This window comes from Phodopus roborovskii, unplaced genomic scaffold, assembly GCF_943737965.1.
Source record: "Phodopus roborovskii unplaced genomic scaffold, PHOROB, whole genome shotgun sequence".
NCBI classification, from domain to species: Eukaryota; Metazoa; Chordata; class Mammalia; order Rodentia; family Cricetidae; genus Phodopus; species Phodopus roborovskii.
The window spans coordinates 56,688,233-56,705,205 of record NW_026126480.1 but is presented as its reverse complement, the minus strand read 5'-3'; the positions used below and the strand labels follow the sequence as shown (position 1 = coordinate 56,705,205).

The 16,973-nt window shown below is 47.9% G+C and overlaps 1 protein-coding gene and 1 non-coding gene across 2 annotated transcripts; one reads left to right on the top strand and one right to left on the bottom strand.

The window, feature by feature from the left end:
• Positions 1–477: 477 nt before the first annotated feature.
• On the top strand, positions 478–584 carry LOC127228985 (U6 spliceosomal RNA). The gene has a single exon (XR_007835078.1). It is a non-coding gene; the product is annotated as a U6 spliceosomal RNA (small nuclear RNA).
• Positions 585–9,303: 8,719 nt separating this feature from the next.
• Slc22a6 (solute carrier family 22 member 6) lies at positions 9,304–16,973 on the bottom strand. The gene is made up of 10 exons (XM_051193870.1): positions 16,508–16,973; positions 16,072–16,175; positions 15,676–15,830; positions 13,846–14,014; positions 13,273–13,396; positions 13,022–13,137; positions 11,877–12,091; positions 11,628–11,736; positions 9,702–9,905; positions 9,304–9,416 (listed from the first exon to the last, which is right to left on the bottom strand). Exons 1-10 carry the CDS (start codon positions 16,874–16,876, stop codon positions 9,326–9,328), a joined length of 1,656 nt encoding a protein of 551 aa, XP_051049827.1. The 5' UTR covers positions 16,877–16,973; the 3' UTR covers positions 9,304–9,325.

Below are 16,973 nucleotides of genomic sequence, written 5' to 3'. Positions count from 1 at the left end.
CAGGAGATTAGAATCTAGTCTTCATTTATAAAGGAATCCAGGATGCTCATTTATTCAGGTTCTTCAGATGGTAAGAAATCTGAGCTTTCAATCAAACTGCCTGCTGTTTGGGACAGAAGAGCGGCAGGTGCGTTGCCAGTTCAGTGAGTATAGTCAGCCTTGCAAAGCAGAAAGTTGAGGGTCCCCTCCACCCCCCAGGCAGGGTTTCTCTGTGTAACAGCCTTGGCTGTCCTGGAACTTGCTTTGTAGACCAGGCTGGCCTTGAACTCATGGAGTTTAAGATGGTAAGCACCACCAAGCCCAGTTTAGAAAGTAGAGTTTTAAGAGTAGCTGGGTGTGGTAGTGCATGCGTTTAATTCCAGCACTCGTGAGGCAGAGGCAGGCGGATTTCTGAATTCTAGGCCAGCCTAGAAAGAAAGAACGTTCCAGGGCAGCCAGAGCTACACAGAGAAACCGTGTCTCAAAAACACAAAACCAGTGCTTGCTTCGGCAGCACATATACTAAAATTGGAATGATACAGAGAAGATTAGCATGGCCCCTGCGCAAGGATGACATGCAAATTCGTGAAGCATTCCATATTTTTTTGGATCAATATGTAAAATAAGAAAAAAAAAAAAACCCCACAAAATCAAACCAAACACAAAAATCAAAAACCCAAACAAAAAGAAAGAGTTTTAAGAAGTGGAAAGGGTGGTAGCTGGAGAGATGGTTAAGAGCACTGGGTGCTCCTTAGAGGATCTGGGTTTAATTCCCAGAACCCACATGGTAGCTGACAACTGAAATTACATTTTCAGGGGATCCACGGTAGAAGTCACACACGTGGTGCACATATATATGCATGCAGGCAAAATGCCCATAAATAAAACAAAACAAAACAAACAAAAACAAACAACAACAACAAAAGGAAGTGGAAAGGGGCCAGGCATGTTGCATACACGTTTAATCCCAGCAGAGGCAAACGGATCTCTGTGAGTTGAGGCCAGCCTATACAGTGAGTTCCAGGACAGCTAGGGCTATTACACAGAGAAACCCTGTCTTGGAAAAAGGTGTGGGGTGGGGGTGGGGGAGCATAAGGAGGGGCTGGCCAGGGAACTCAGGAGGTAAAAGTCAGGGTAATCTGAGTTCAATCTGTAGAATCCACATAAAGGTAGACAGAAAGAGCCGTAGAGTTGTCCTCTGAGCTCCACACTTCTTCTCTTCACACACACACACACATACACACACACACACACACACACACACACACACACACACACACACTACAAAATGAATTAAAAAATTTTAAAAAGGAAGAGACCAAGGAAAGCAGAATAGGGAAGGTTGATAAGATATTTTGAAGCCAGTAGATAAGATTTTCTGCCATCTTAGCCCAGAAAATAAAGAAGAAATATCCAGGCTGGAGAGATGGCTCAGCCTTAAGAGCATGTGCTCCCTGGGCACCTATGTAGAGGCTCACAGTTCCAGGTCTGGAGGCTTTGACACTGTCTTTTGGACTTCGAGGGCACTGCATGCATGTAGTGTACACACACACAGGAAAACACCCATCCACACACATAATAAAAATAAAGAAATCTTCAAGGAAAGAAGGGAGTCTTCATAACTGTGCCTGGGGGGACTTCCACAGGGCACTTGTGTGTGACAGAGGGAGGAAGGACTAGCCACGCCATACTTAGTCACCCGGTGCTTCTGTGTCAGGTCTTCCCAGTGTTTCAGACGGATGCTGTATGAGGGGAGACTGGACCTGTGCTTGACCACGGCCCTTTCTCGGGGCATCTTCTCTTTGCATAGCACAGACTGGGTACATGTGATGGTTGCACTGATTATCTGGTGACATTTAGAGTTAGCATTGAAACAAATCTCTGGGCCTGTCTGGGAGGTGATATATACATTAGGTTAATTGAGCTGGGAGACCCACCCCAAATTTGGGGAGCATCATTCCATGGGCTGAGGTCCCAGATAGATTAAAAAGGGAGCAATGAGCTAAGTGTCTTTGCTCCTTGATCGTGGATGCAATATGACCAGCTACCTCAAGGTCCTGCTACCATGGCTTCCACACCACAGTGGACTTTATCCTTAAACTGTGAGCCCAATACACCCTCTTTCCTAACATCACATCTGTCAGGAATTATCAGGGCAATAAAAGGTCAGCAATAAAGTGCATTTATTAGGTGACGTATGGCCACGAGCCAAATGCAGATGGGGAGGCCTATCTGTTCATTGCCTCAAACCAGTCAGAACTTTTCCTGAGAAGTTGAATTAAGAGCACAAAAGTGTTCTGATTGGTGTTGAGCCCTAAGCCTGAGAGGCAATGGATCAGAGCTAGGACTGGTGGTCATTTTGTAAGATGAGCCCACAGATGAACCGGGCTAAGGAGGAGGAGCAGAATGAGCATGCAGAAATGTCTTTGGTGTTCTAGTTCTTTGTTTCAGTTTCCATGTTTTATTTACTGTTCCTGAAGTCTTTAAAAATAAACCCACCTAGTTTTAGTTTTTGTATTTTATGTTATGTGTAGGTGTGTCTGTATGTGGGCACAATATGACATAGCTTCTGCACATGAGTGCAGGTGCTTGTGTAGGCCAGGGACAATAGATCCCCAGCAACTGGAGTCACAGATGGTTGAGGGCTGTCTGGCTTGGGTGCTGGGAACCAACTTTGGGTCCTCTGGAAGAAGAGCAGGTGTCTTAACTGCTAAGCAATCTCTCTGGCCCCTTGAATTCTTTTGTGTACCTTTCCCATGAGAGGCTGATTTGAGGAGGGCTATTCTTGCCCACCCATTGGCTGGGACAGAGATGAAGAGCATGATCAGTGTTACAGCTGTAACATTCAGAATGCAGCCCAATGAGCTACTCAGCAGACAAGCATGATGCAATCTGTGTGTGTGTGTGTGTGTGTGTGTGTGTGTCTGTGTGCTCACATGCATGTGTTTTGGGAGAGAGGCACTAAATCACCAAGATGAAAGGAACTCCACAGCTCTGTTGTCTTCCATCTTAGCTCCTTGGCTGTGCTCCATCTCCTAGTCCCAGCTACCGAGAGCAATTTTTAAGTGAAGTCAGGAAATTGCTTCTGTCACTAAAACGCTGAACTCAGAATCTCCAGCCTACCTACCTTCCGGACTTGTCCGATTTCCCAGGGTCCTTTGGCATTCTGAGGTGAAGGTGAACATTCTGCTCCTGTTGCAATGTCTTGTCTGGTGTGGGCTGGGTGGACAGCTGCCTCTTGAAGGGATTTTCTGTGTCTCCTCTGCGAAGAGTCTCTTAGCTCTGTGTTTTGGGCAAACACTGTAGCTTCAGGGTCTTCCCCATTTCAACAAACTCAAGTCAGGGCCACACAGTCTGTGTTTGAATGTGGGAGGGCAAGATGGTGGGGGAGAGAGTCAAGATATCTTGATGGACATCTTGGCAGTATATAAACTTCTCGTGTGTCTATGAGAGTACTTCTGGAAAAATTTGCCTAAGGTGGGAAGACCCTCCCCTCTGAATGTGGGTGGCACTGTTCTGTGGTCTGGGGTTCCTGACTGAATAAAAAGGAGAAAAGAAGTGGAATTATAGGCAGTCTTCTCCCTTTGGTCCCTGACTGCAAATGCCATGTGACCAGCTGCCTCAGGCTCCTGCATCTCTGCTGGGATGGATTGTATTCCTTCTAACTGTGAGCCAAAGCAAAAACTTTCTTTTATCAGTTACTCAGCTGCAGCATGCAGGAAGGTAACTGAAGCAGATGGGGACAGAGAGGATGGAAAATGGCCCAGGCTCCTGACCTCAGCCATGCTGATAGAAGGGAAGGAAGATCCAGCCACCCATGCAAACCTTTGTGATGCCACTGCTGCTGGCCTTTGTGTTATTGAGAAAGGATTGTTCCTATTGGAGGAGAGAAGAGGATGCAGGACTCAGGCCATTCCCTGTGTGAGGTGGCCAGGTCTCCACAGCTCCTCTCCTTACTGATTGAGGAAGCGAAAAACAGGCGAACCTGTTGGGAGAGCCTGGGTAGAGTGGGAAGGGGGAGCTGGGGTGGATAGGAGAAAGGTAAGTTATTCACACATAGGGAATTATCAAATAATAAAAAGTAAGTTCCTAATCCAAACATATGATGTCCTTATAAAAAGAGAGCATCAGGGATGTATGCGTGCCTGTGGAGGAGAGGCCATGTGAGGACACACTGGGAAGGTAGCCAAGGGAAGAGGCATAAACCTGCTGACTCTTCCATGATGGACTTTCAGCCCCCAGAACGGTGAGAAAGTGCTTTTCTGTTGTGTAAACTGTCCAGTCCTTGGTATTATGATTTGGAAGTCTGTGTGTTAGTCAGCTTCCTGTCACTGTAACAGATACTTGAGGTAAGTCATCTTACAAAGTGCAAAGGTTTGCTTTGGCTCATTGTTGTTCCATTGCTCATAAATGGCTACAAACTTAGGTTTTTGCCAGAACTGGATTTCTGTTTTTTCTTTTCAGCACATTGGTGTGGTCAGTCTTAATTTAGTTTTCAAAGACAGAACAAATTTATCGATAACCCATTTGGTATAATTGGGAGAGTTATAGAGAAAACTCAGCTTGAGTAGGAAGGCCTCCACTGGGGTCCGCTGCTGAGCTGTGGACCTGTCAATGTGAGGGTGTTCTCTGGTGGACTCCATTTCAAATCACTGCCCCCCCCTTGTCAAAGTCCAGTGTAGATCGGCCTCCCCACCTGAGCCTCAGCCTTCTGGCTGTGTCTTGGTCACATGGAGTAGCAGGAAGTCTAAAGTCAAGAGGCCACATCTGCTGAGAGTCTTGGTGCTGGTGAGGATTCTGTAGAGCCCCCAGGTGATGCCCTGGGCAACATGGCTGTAGAGAATCCAGAACTTTACCTTAGCTGTTTGTATGGGTGTGAACCAGCATCTTACTGTGGTCTGATTTTACGTCTTCCTCATGACTACTGAGGCTGATCATCTTAAGTACTTACCATCTGTTACTGTATCTTCTATGGCAAAGCCTGTGTTTATGATTTTTTTTGTCTGTATTTGAATTGGGGTGCTTGAGTTCTGTTTACAAGTTCTAGGAATTCTTTAAAGATTTAATTCTATTCTCTCTCTTTCTCTCTTCTCTCTGTGTGTGCATATAGAAGTCAAAATATAACTTTCAGGAGTCAGTTCACTACTTCTACAGTCAGAATCATGTTGTCAGGTTTGTGTGTTGTGTGCTTTTACCCTCTGAGGCAACTCGCTGGTCCTAGAAATTCTTTTCACGTATTTTTTGAGACAATCTATGTGGCCCAGGCTGGCCTTGAGATCGCTATGTGGCCAAGGATGACCTTGACTTCTGACATTTTGCGTGCTGGGATTCCCAGTGTGAGCCACCATGCCTGGTTTGCATGTGGTACTGAGGTATATAAGCCTTCTACTAATTGAGCTACATCTCCACCAATAGGAATCCTCTTTTGAATCTTCAAACCGGTGGGACTCAGTATTTTCTTCTCTCATCCCTATATGTTCTCACTTCTGCAATCTCTAGCTGCCTTGGCCACCTTGACCTTCTCATTTGTTCTTCTCAACTTCATGGGATTGCCTGGCTCTGTTTGGATCTTGCTTCTGTGCTGAGGTCCAGAATCTACTTTCATATCATTTGTCTTGTTCCCTTTCTCACAGCAAGTATGGATTGGTGCTACCTGGTATCCTGTGTCTATGTTTCCTTCAGTTTTCTGGTCATTGACAATAGAAGAGGTTTCTTTCTTTTCTTTTTTTTTAAAGATTTATTTATTATGTATTGCAGGCCAGAAGAGGGCACCAGATCTCATTACTGATGATTGTGAACCACCATGTGGTTGCTGGGAATTGAATTCAGGACCTCGGGAAGAGCAGGCAGTACTCTTAGCCTCTGAGCCATCTCTCCAGCCCTGAGTAGAAGAGTTCTTTTGGACCCTGCTTTCCTTGATGGTTGGAACCTTTTCCTCTTCTATTCTCAATGCTTTTAAAACCATGCACTATAATTGCAAGTGGTGAGTTCAAGTAGAGTTCAGTAACTGGCTTTGGAATTGGTTAAATGTCCGTGCCAATGGCATGCAATTACTGAGGTAATTCTAGTTTCTACTGTGTTATGTTTTGGTCCCCCAGTCCTTGCTTTAGTGACTGCTGTTCTTTGAGACATTCCATCTGAACATCTAGCATCATCTACCACCTACATCTAAACCATAGCTGACTTGGGTCCTTACACTTGGCTTGGCTTACACAGATGTGACTTAAATCATAGTGCGGGTGTGGACTTCTCTTGAGGAGGGATTTAAGCAAAACAGGGTAAGAATGAATTAGAGCTGGTGGAGGAAACCGAGTCTCCAGATCAAGATCAGCACTTCATCAGTTTGCAAGAGATTCAGCTACTGGAATGTTGTCACAATCTGAGCTGCATGGAGATAACCCAAAGACTGCTTTCAACCTTTCCATCTGTGGAGCCTTTGATATAGCTCCTCATCTGGTGGAGACCCCCAACCATAAGATTATTTTCCTTGTTATTTCATAACTGTAATTTTTCTACTGTTATGAATCATAATGTAAGTATTTGATGCACAGGATATCTGATATGTGACCCCTGTGAAAGGGTAATTTGACCTTCTAAAGGGGTTGTAACCCATGGGTTGAGAATCGCTGCCCTAAGAGATTACTGAGGGTTTTTTGTTTTTTTTTTGTTTTTTTTTTTTTTTTCAAAGAGGAGGCACAGTAAGGCACAGATCCATGCAGTGTTTCCTTCTGTTCCTTTCCCTTCCCTGTGCTCATCTCTTTTTGTTCTCCCCTTAAGACGGTGCATATCACCAACACCAGACTGGCTTCAAACTTGGTTCCTCCTGTCCTACCTCTTGAGTGCTGGGATTATAGGCACAAACCACCATGCTTGGTTTACTCAGTGCTGAGGCTGGAACTCAGGGCTTCATGCCTGTTAGGTAAGTACTCTACCAGTGGAGCTAAACCTCGGCCCCTGTACCTATGATGAACTCTTTTTCTTGCACGTCTTTGAAACACTTAAGCAGGGGGTTGGGAGTCTGGAGGGCTGGCGACTGGGAGGCTGGGGTAGGCATGTGAGGATTTAGCAGAGAGGAGTCTAGGAGCTCCAAAATATCTACAGGAACCAGGGGTAAGGCAAACCCTGTGAATTTGATAATAGGGGACTTTGCTTACCTAGGCTGTACACCAAACATAAATATAGTACATGGAAAAATAATGTTTCTACCAGGAGGAAACTAACCAAAGGCATACCAGTTTCCTATTGCTGTTTGCAAGAAATCATCGCAAATATAGAGGCTTAAATCTTTTATTCATGTATAGATAGAGTCTGGATATCTAAAGGTTGCTATGTCAACAGAGCTGTGTTCCTTTTGGTAGCTTCAAGGAATCCATTTCCTTCTCATCTCAACTCCTGGGAGTTACACTCATTCTTTGGTTTGGAGGCTCATACCACTTAATTTATTATTATTATTATTTTTGGTAATGCTGAATGTATTTATTTGATTGAAAATGATCAGTAGTTACTTTAATTTAGTAATGAAGCTTACTGCCTCTGTCTTGACTTAAATTGCTCTTTATTTTTGTCCCTTCTTGAGTCACCAACCTCTTGATTCTGCTGTTACATCTCCTATTCTCTGATTTGTCTCTCCCAAGTGCCCTTGCAATCACATTGGGCCAATCCAAATAATTCAGGATAGTTTCCTCATCTCAGAATCCTTAATATAATCGCATCTGCAAGATTCCTTTTCTGTTGTAGGCAACACAATGGAGGGTTCTAGGGATTTGGCTGTGGGTGTCTTTGTGGGTTCCTCTACCCAACCTACCAAAGGACCTGGAAGCTTGGCTGGTGAAGCCTACGTCCTCTAAATTTCTCTGGGGCTGTGAAACTTCTGGAGAGTGGGACAAAAACATAAGGAAGGGCTTTGGACTAGACAAAAGCCTGTGTGGGACCTGGCATGACAGGGTGAAGCCTGAGAATGTGGTTTTTGAGGAGCACCCTGCCAGAACGAGGTAGGTGTGGATTCTCTGGAGTGTTCCATTTTTGTTCTGGACACAGAAAATGCTACAATGTTCCTGACATACTGACTGAAAGACACTGAGGTAGGAGTAAAACAGTACTACTTTCAGATTTGAGCATTGTGGCACATTCCTGTAATACTAGTATTTGGGAGGTAGAGGCAGAAGGATCAAGGTTCAAGGTCATCTGCAGCTACATAGGAAGGCTAGCCAGGGGTATACAAGACCCTGTGATAGTATTTCCATTGTTGGGACAAAAAGCATGACCAAAAGACACTTGGGGAGGAAAGGGTTTATTTCATCTTACAGGTCCAAGGCCACACTCCATCACTGTGGGGGTCAGGGCAGGAACTGAAGCAGAGGCCATGAAGAACCTGCTTACTGGTTTGCCCCCCATGGCTAGGTGAGCTGGCTTTGTTACAGCACCCAGAACCACCAGGCCCGTGGTCTGGACTCTCCCACATCAATCATTAACCAAGAAAATCCTCCACAGGCTTGCCTGCAGACCACTTATGGGGACATCTTCTCAACTGAAGTTCCTTTCTCTCAGATGACTCTAGCTTGTGTCAAGAAAACCAAAGTATGAAGCCAAACCAAATTACTCTTAAACAATATCTACCTCCAGAGGGTGACTGGGAGGAGAAACCAAGTTAATATATTCAAATAATTCCAATAGCTGTCAGTGTTGGGTCTCCTGACTGTTCAATATTGCCCAACCCTCACCTTTCTCCTCCAGCAGTCCTGGGCTGGGAACAAAGCAACCCTGAAAACTCAGCCAACACAGGAAAGATTAGGTGGTCTGAGCTGGAAGAGGGCAGCACCCTGACCTTACCTATAATCACCTTTCTCTTCTGCTGCTAGAAGTTTCCATCTGTTTTCACAAAGGGGGAAAGAGCCCAAAGCAGAGCCGCTGATTGGCTGCTTTTGTTTCAGGGTCTCATCGAGCTCTGCTTTCTGGGAAGGGAAAGGAGCACAAGGCATTTAGCTAAAACAGAAATGTTTGGATAGGAGGATATGTGGAGGTAGAGAAGAGAGAGGGACCAAGGCAGGAGAAGAGAGTCTTTTAATTGTCTGGGATTCTTTGTAACGTCCTAAAGGCGGAGGGCAGTGGAGCTTGGGGAGGGGCAGACTCAGTGTGAACACTGAGTTGGAAGATGGTTGACAAAGAGCACATTCCACCTAAGAATCTACACACAGCCAGATCTTTCAACTGTTGTTCCTTGTGGGGTCTCCTGAAGTGACCCCTGGGGAGGCACTTCCTGAATGGCAGCCTCCACTCCTGCTCCTCAGGTAGGTGGCAGGACCGTAGAGCCCCACCCCCTTTAGTGCCATGAGAGGTCCCTTCCTCCTCAGAGTCCATTCTTCTCCTGTGTTGAGGCCTGGAGTGGCACCATCTGCTTCTGCTGCTCCTGCTGTAGTTGTCCCTGCTTTCCTCGGCTCCTGGTAGAGGGAAAGCAGATATCTGGGTTTGCAGCCTCCTGTCCAGGTCTGAGATGGTGCAGGCTGTCCCCTCAGTCTGTGACTAGCCACCTGCTATCTGCCCCCAGATAGCAACTGCTCCTTCCTGGAGCTGAGAGTCCTAAGAAGGATTTTGGTAGAACCTTCTACTCAGGGACAAAGGGACAAAATGCTAATCTGGAAGAATTCTGGGTTTGAGCCTCAGTGCCACCCCAGCCTGTGTGGGTGACCTGGAGTAAGTCACCCATCCTCTGGGGGTGTGCCCACCTGTTCTTCAGGTCCTGCACTGTATCCGGCAGTGGCTGGCCCAAGGTCTCTGGCAGGAGGACAATGACAGCACTGGCGGCCACAGGGATAGCGCCGAAGATGAAGAGAGGCATGGAGGGGTAGAACTCCGCAGTCATGCTCACCAGGGGGCTCACGATGCTGCCCACCCGGGCCATGGTGCTGCCCATGCCCATGCCTGTCTGCCTGTGGTCAGGTGAGTGTTGGTTAGAGCTCTGGTGTGGGTTCTAGTGGCCACATTTGGAGCAGGCAAGTTCTGCCAGCCCTGGACATCTTTGTGCCTCCTCTTTCCTACTTAATTAGCGAATGATTCCGCAGTTTTGTGTTTTGCTGTTGGTTGCGCTGGATATCAAAGCCAGTACCTTGCACAGGCCAGGCAGACACTTCACTACTGATGTGCATCCCCAGGCCATTGTGGTGACTTGTTACAACAACAACAACAACAAAAATTGAGAAGGACTGTCATCAGAGAACTGGAATACTTGAAACTGAGTTCTGCCTGTCCTTTAGCTGCTGCGTGACCTTCAGCCAATCTCTTTACATCTCTGGGTTTCCAGCTGTTACAAAGACCAGTGACTCTTAGGTTACCATCATCTAGAATGTTTTTTGTTTTCCTCTTCCCTTTCTGGCTGTGCTAGGGATGGAACTAAGGACCTCACACCTACAGGACAGCTGCCCTGCCCCCCGAGATACACCCTAGCACACCTGCCTACCTTGTGAATTCTAGCTGTCTCCAGCTCACAGAGACCTATTAGTTAGGATGTCCAGGGAGAAGGGATCTGGGAGCTGCACATTGCTTGTGTGTTAAGATCATTCATTCTCTATGAGGGCCTGGAGAGATGGCTCAGCTGCTAAGAGCACTGGCTGCTCTCGTAAGGACGCAGGTTCAGTTCTCAGCACCCACATGGCAGCTCACAAACCATCTGTCTGTAACTCCAGTTGCCTGGGGTTTGATGTCCTCTTCTGGACTCTGTGAGTACTAGGCATGGTATGTATACATACATGTAAGCAAAACATTCATATGTGAAATAAAAATAAATAAATCCAGCTAACTAAGAGCATTCTCTATGAGAGAAGTTAAAAATATCGATTGGGGAGACAGCTGCACTGGGGTTCAGTGCGGCCCCCTTGCTAGCTGTGTGACCCTGCAGAAGTCGCCTACTCTGTTTTACATTTTAAAAGGAGAATGACAGTGCCTACCTTGGTCTGCTATGAGAAATAAGTGAGTTAATATTTGTGAAAAGGTTAAGAAAGTGCTTGGTACATAGTACGTGTTTTACCCGAGTGCTTGGTACACCGTATACATTTTGTCTGGAAACCTGTAGAGGCATGGGATAGTATTCAAGATGCCTCAAGGTTCTCATCTTTGACATTTCATGAGATGATTGCATTCGAATTTTGAAGTAGATATTTTTTTTATTTCTTAGTGCCTTTCCCATCTCTCTATAAAGTGGTGCTGAGCTTATTCATATGGCTGGCATATTGTCCGGCGTGGTTCTTGTAGGAAGTTGCCTGCATGTTTGTGTCTTTGGGTTTCAGACCTACTGGTTTTAGATGGAGTTTGGACATGGTAACAGCTTGGAACTTGTGTTCAGTTCATTGTCTCTGAGATGTGGCTCTCTACCCTGTTCCGGTTGGTGACCCTTTTAGATCTCCTCTAGGGTTAGGTGAAGGCTGGACAGCCATATCTCTGTCAGCTACACCCTGACATGTGTAATTGGGTGGTTCCTATATATCCTTCCCTGATTAATGGTTTTGTTTCGTTTTTTTTTTTTTATCTTTATTTTTTCTTTTATTTTGAAGGGAGGCTTTGTGTGCTGGGCTATGCTCTGGGTTCTGGGGTTTTAGTGTGAGCAAGGACTGTCTTTCCCTAGACCGCCCCCCTCCATGCCCTGGGCTCCCACTCACCGGATCACTGTGGGGTACAGCTCTCCAGTGTACAGGAAGATACAGTTGAAAGAGGAAGCCAGGCAGCCTTTCCCTAGCACAGCCAGGGAGGTGCGTATGATTGTCTGGTCTAAAGAGAAAGGAATGGGGAGAGTAGGAACATAGGGATTGAGGGTGGAGGTACCGGCTTCTTTTCTTCTGAGAAGTTGGGTTATGTCTGAAGGGGTAGGGTGGGTGGGACTGAGAGCCAAGATGCTGGTAGATGCTCACCCTTCGGTATTACCCCATTCACCAGGATGCAGATGCCCGCCAGCAGCAGGGAGGCCAACTGTGCAGGCCGGCGGCCCAGGGAGTTGATGACGAGGAAGCATACAAACTTGGCGGGCAGGTCCACAGCACCAAAGATCACCTGGATAAGGTACATGCTGACCCCAAAGCCTTGCAGATCCATGACCAGCCCGTAGTAAGCAAAGCTAGTGGCAAACCTGGTGGGGAGGGAGAGGGATGTGGGGCTGGTTAGACAGGCTTAAGCAAGTGTATTCTTTCATAAATACAGGGATGCATGGGGTATCCTGCTTTGGCATCTAGGATCTACTTTGCCTATTGCTTCTTCAGACACTTAACAACTGCATATTCAAACTGCACAGTTCAAGTATTGGGGCAGTCCTCCAATCCCGTGCTAACTAGACACCCCAGGGGATTGGGGAACTTACACTTTGTTGCTAGGTAACGCTTATACTCTGAGTCTTTATCTTATCTGCTGGGCTGAGGTTACTCCATAAGACACATCAAGGTGTTGGTAATGGCTGGAATTGTCTGGGACTTATCTGTATTTCTGGGATGAATGTTCAGGGGTTCACAATGCTTAGGTTTGGGGATAGAATCCTCTACAGGGAATAAACCTAAAATTGCCAGCAAAAAATTCTTTGGCTGGATCGTTCTTCTGACCACACCCCACTCAACTATCACGGGATTGCCATGGTGATGCATATGAGAGAGATAATGGGAACACTGCACAGGGAAAGGAAGATTTGGGGTTATACCATCTTTAGGCCAAGTGTACTTTTGGGGGTAAGTGTGGGTCCTCTCATGCCGGTGCTAGCTTGCCCCCAGGCACCACCAGAGCAGTGAAGACTCTGAGTGTTTTTCAAAGCATGCTGGGCTGTCCTCACAGTATAAATCTGTGGGTTCTGGAGACAATCGGTCCTGATGAGGTGGTTTATACAGGAACAGGGTTGGTGAGAGAAGCTGGGAGACCAGTTTGAGCACGGGGACTGGTTGAGCTGGAGGACTCTGGTCTCTTTTGTGCTCTCATTATCCCTCATAGCAGATTTGCTGGCCTTCTCTCCCCTCGCCTTCCGTTTCCACCCCTGGCATCCATGCCCTCCCCAGCCTGCTTGTCTGTCTGAGCGTACCACAGCATGGAGAGGCAGAGGAAGAGGCGGCGTAGGGTGGGGCAGCGCAGTAGCTCCATAGCCGAGGCCTGGCTTTTGCCTAGCATCAGTTCCTTCTGCAGGCTGGTCCGGAGCACCTGATGTGGTGGATGGGCATGACTCAGGGCCTGAGCTCCTCCTAGAGGATGCCCTTGGTCCAGCTTGAGTCCTGGGTCTTGGTCCTGGTATGTGGGTTGGAGCTCAGGCAGCATCTAGGGACTAAGGTGGCTTACCTCTATACTCAGCTTAGCCCCCTCTTCATGTTTCCCATTGATCCTGGCCACTCTCTGCAGGGCTTGGAGGGTGAGGTCCAGCCTTCCTGAGGAGGAGTACCAGCGGGCTGACTCAATGAAGAACCTGGGAGTGGAGATGGAGAGAGGGCGGATGTGAGCCTGGTCTCAGTTTCAGTCTTCTGGATTAGACATATACAGTAGAGTGTTATTTATGTTTTGGGGACCAGGGCCTTTGCTAAGACCCTTAGTGATCATCAAGCAGTGGCCAGTTTGATAATCACTCATTCTCAACCCAGAACTTAGCTCTTGGGTGCTGGGTAGGGAAGAGGAGTATCAGTAGGAATGTTGTAGTCAAACTGTGGGGTGCCAGAGACCTGCCACCCTCCTCCAGGACAAAACCTACCCCTACATCCTTGGCTTCAGAATCCGTTCAACAGAAGCATTGGCTTGGGGTCAGCTTTCTGTCTTGGATACATTTTCTGGGGAAGTATGTACCCACCTCTGGGAGATGGCCTGTCCCTTGTAGCCATGTAGGGTTCTGGATCATTGCTTCCCACCCCAGATCCCACGTACCAGGAGTAGATGAAGGCAACGAAAAAAGGCACAGAGACCAGAAGCTGCAGGTGGCGCCAGTGGGGCACAGCATAGGCCACACCAGCTAGGATGAACTGGCCCACACTGTAGACGTAGCCAATCAAGGTGCCCACGTAGGCGCGGGTGTGGATGGGCATCCATTCCACATCTGGAGAGGGTTAGAGTAGTGCAAGTAACTGGGCTGCCAGGCAGAATGAGATTCCTCCCTTGTCCCCCCTTCTTTCCCAATGCTCTGTAGAGGGTGTTTCAGTGAGGCTGGGTGCCAGGGCAGGGAGAGTGGAGACATTAGATGGAAGTAGGACCCCCAGGGGCTGCCTTCTCCATGCTCCTGCTGCTCTTAGGCTCTGCCCCCAGGGTCTGACTACATCCCCTTCCCTGCAGAGTTACCCTGACCACTCAGTCTGTTCTCAGCAGACACCACTTCCCATCCCCTCATTCACCCTCAGTGGTCAGAACACCAGTCCAGGCAGGAAGGGGACCACTGCTGTGTTAAGGTCTCAAGAGGCCAGGCTAGGCTCCTTGTGGGATACACTTGAATATGCATATTGATTTTGGAGCTGGAGCCTTAGGCATGTCTCTGCTCAATTTCACACCTAAGTAGTTCCTGTCTTAGAGAATTGTATATTCCTGGATTTCTTTCTGGACTTGAGAGATGACTTCAGGTAAATTACTTTTCTTTTTCCCAGTCTCAGATTCATCTGGGAAATTGCATGTGTGTGTGTGTGTGTGTGTGTGTGTGTGTGTGAGAGAGAGAGAGAGAGAGAGAGAGACAGAGAGAGAGACAGAGAGAGAAAGAGACAGAGAGACAGAGAGAGACACAGAGAAACACACACACACACACACACACAGATAGATCTACTAGAGGAAACATACTAATGGTCCACACTATTCTCAGTCACTAAGTGTGTTTGGTGCATGTGATACTGCCTTATCCTTGTTTAAAAATATTAGATAGCCATAGTATTAACATAATTATGGTATTTTATATTATTTTTAAAAAAGTGAGTGAGATCAGGGTGTGGTGGTGCATGCCTGTAATTCCAACACTTGGGATGGGGAAGTTGAGTGTCATGAATTGGAGGCTACATGCTAAGATTCTGTATCAGAACAAAACAAATAAACAATACCAACAAAAGTGGTGTGAAATCTGATTTCTTGGATGGGATTGCCTTTAGTATCTCTTGATAGGATGTTTCCTTTAAAACAATTGCATTTATTCTCTCTCTCTCCCTCTCTCCCTCCTTCCCTTCCCCCCTCTTTTTCCCTCCCTCCTTTACCCCCCCTCCCATCTTCCCTCTCTGTGCTTATACTATGGCAGATGTGTGGAAGTCAGAGGACAGCTAACTTGCAACAGTTGGTCCTGGGGATCAACTCAGGTCATCAGACTTGGTGGCAAGTGTCATCCATGGAGACATCTTGCTACCCCCACTTCTTTGCTATTTAGCCCAGAATGGCCTGTATAGATCTATCTGCTTCATACTTGGGACAGTCCTCACACATCTGCCTCCTGAGTCCTGGGATGGTGGGCACACGCCACCATGCTTGGCCTGTCTCACTAGCCTTTGGATCTCCTTTGGATACAGTCTTCACTACTCCTAAGATCTCCTGTATCTGGCTTGTCTTGGACACTCTGACCATGAGTCTGCAATCTTACTATGGTGTGAGCTGGGGAAGGCAGGGTGGTGTTGACTGGAAATGCAGATCTAAGGGAGGCATTGGGCTGAGGGCAGGGGGCTCAGGAGGGGAGAGCTGAGGGAGGAGGCTGGCAGGGCTGGGTGGTGAGAAGGGACATAGGTGAGCAGCCCTCACTTAGTGTCATGCAGTTGATTGCAATGCTAGCCAAAGACATGCCCGAGAGGAGCCGGAAAATACAGTAGACGGTATAGTTGGGTGCATAGGCCGCACAGGTTCCTGACACAGCTGTCTGCAGGTAGTTCAAGATCAGCACCTTCCGACGGCCCAGCCTGTGGGGAGGCAAGACTTGTGGTCAGGGGCCTGAGGACTGCTGTGTGTGTGTGTAGGGGGGGGGAGCAGGCTGAGTTACACAGAAAAGTAGCCGCCTAGGGTGAGGCCCTGGGCTTCGGTCTTCTGAGGATCTAGGAAGAATCCTGAGTCTTGTACTTAAACCAGCCACTCCTGCCTCGAATCCAGCCAGAGCCCCCCAATCCCAGCTTAGCCCAGCTCTTTGGCTTACCCAGGACTGACCTGTCTGCCAGGTAGCCAAACACCATGGCTCCCAGCAGCACTCCCACCATGTACAGGGACTGGGCCAGCTGGCGGAAGGCCCGGTGGGAGCACACAAGGTTCCACTGTGGAGAGAGGGAAGCCAGAGTTGGGCAGGGAAGAGCCCAGATGCAAGGAAGCCCCTCGACCTCCTCTAGGAAGGTCCTCTGGGGCCCATGCCACCCTCTTTCAGTCATACTCTCCTCTGCTGTTTGTCTCACTGCTCCTGGGAGCTAAGCGCTCTTCAAACCCTCCGCAGCTTCCACATCCACCTTCTACAAATGCCATCCTCTTGAATGCTTTTATCTCATCCGATCTTGGCCCCTGGGGACTTGACTCTCTGTGTGTGTGTGTCTGTCTGTCTGTCTGAGAGGTGAAGTGGTGTCACATGGAGAGAGAGGGACCCCCAAATCCTTACCTCAGTTACGATGGTTGAAGGGAAAGTGCTGTTGTCATAGACCCAGCCATCAATGCAGGGCTCTGTGACTCCGGTGCCATTGGCCTCTGTGCTGTTGTGAAAGGGTGGTACCCACTGTGGGGAAGTGAAACGGAGGCAAGACTTGGGTCGTCCCTGCTTGTCTAGGGGCAGCCAGGCCTCCAGACCTTCATCTTTGCTGAGGTTGGCATTGGCAGGTGGGCGGCAGTGGTGAGCAGGGATGGCAGCCGTGAAGTTCTGCAAGGTGTTGTGGGAAGCCATCAGCAGTAGGGGGATAACCACCAAGGTGACCTGGATTAGCTGGAAGCGTCCGGCACCCCCCACTTGCTGCAGGAGGTCATTGAAGGCCATGGGGCTGGGCCAGGCTGAGTGGTCAGGGACTGAAGACCTCCAGTTCTAGAACTTCTGTCTGCCTGCCTGCTGCCCTTTGCTTGAGGAGTGGGGCTGT

Coding starts and splice junctions, on each gene's coding strand:
- Slc22a6 (XM_051193870.1), bottom strand. CDS start 16,876: ATGGCCTTCAATGACCTCCTGCAGCAAGTGGGGGGTGCCGGACGCTTC. Junction 14,015..15,675: donor AATCAACTGCATGACACTAA/GTGAGGGCTGCT, acceptor AACCCTCTCCAG/ATGTGGAATGGATGCCCATC. Junction 11,737..11,876: donor GAATGGGGTAATACCGAAGG/GTGAGCATCTAC, acceptor CTTTCTCTTTAG/ACCAGACAATCATACGCACC.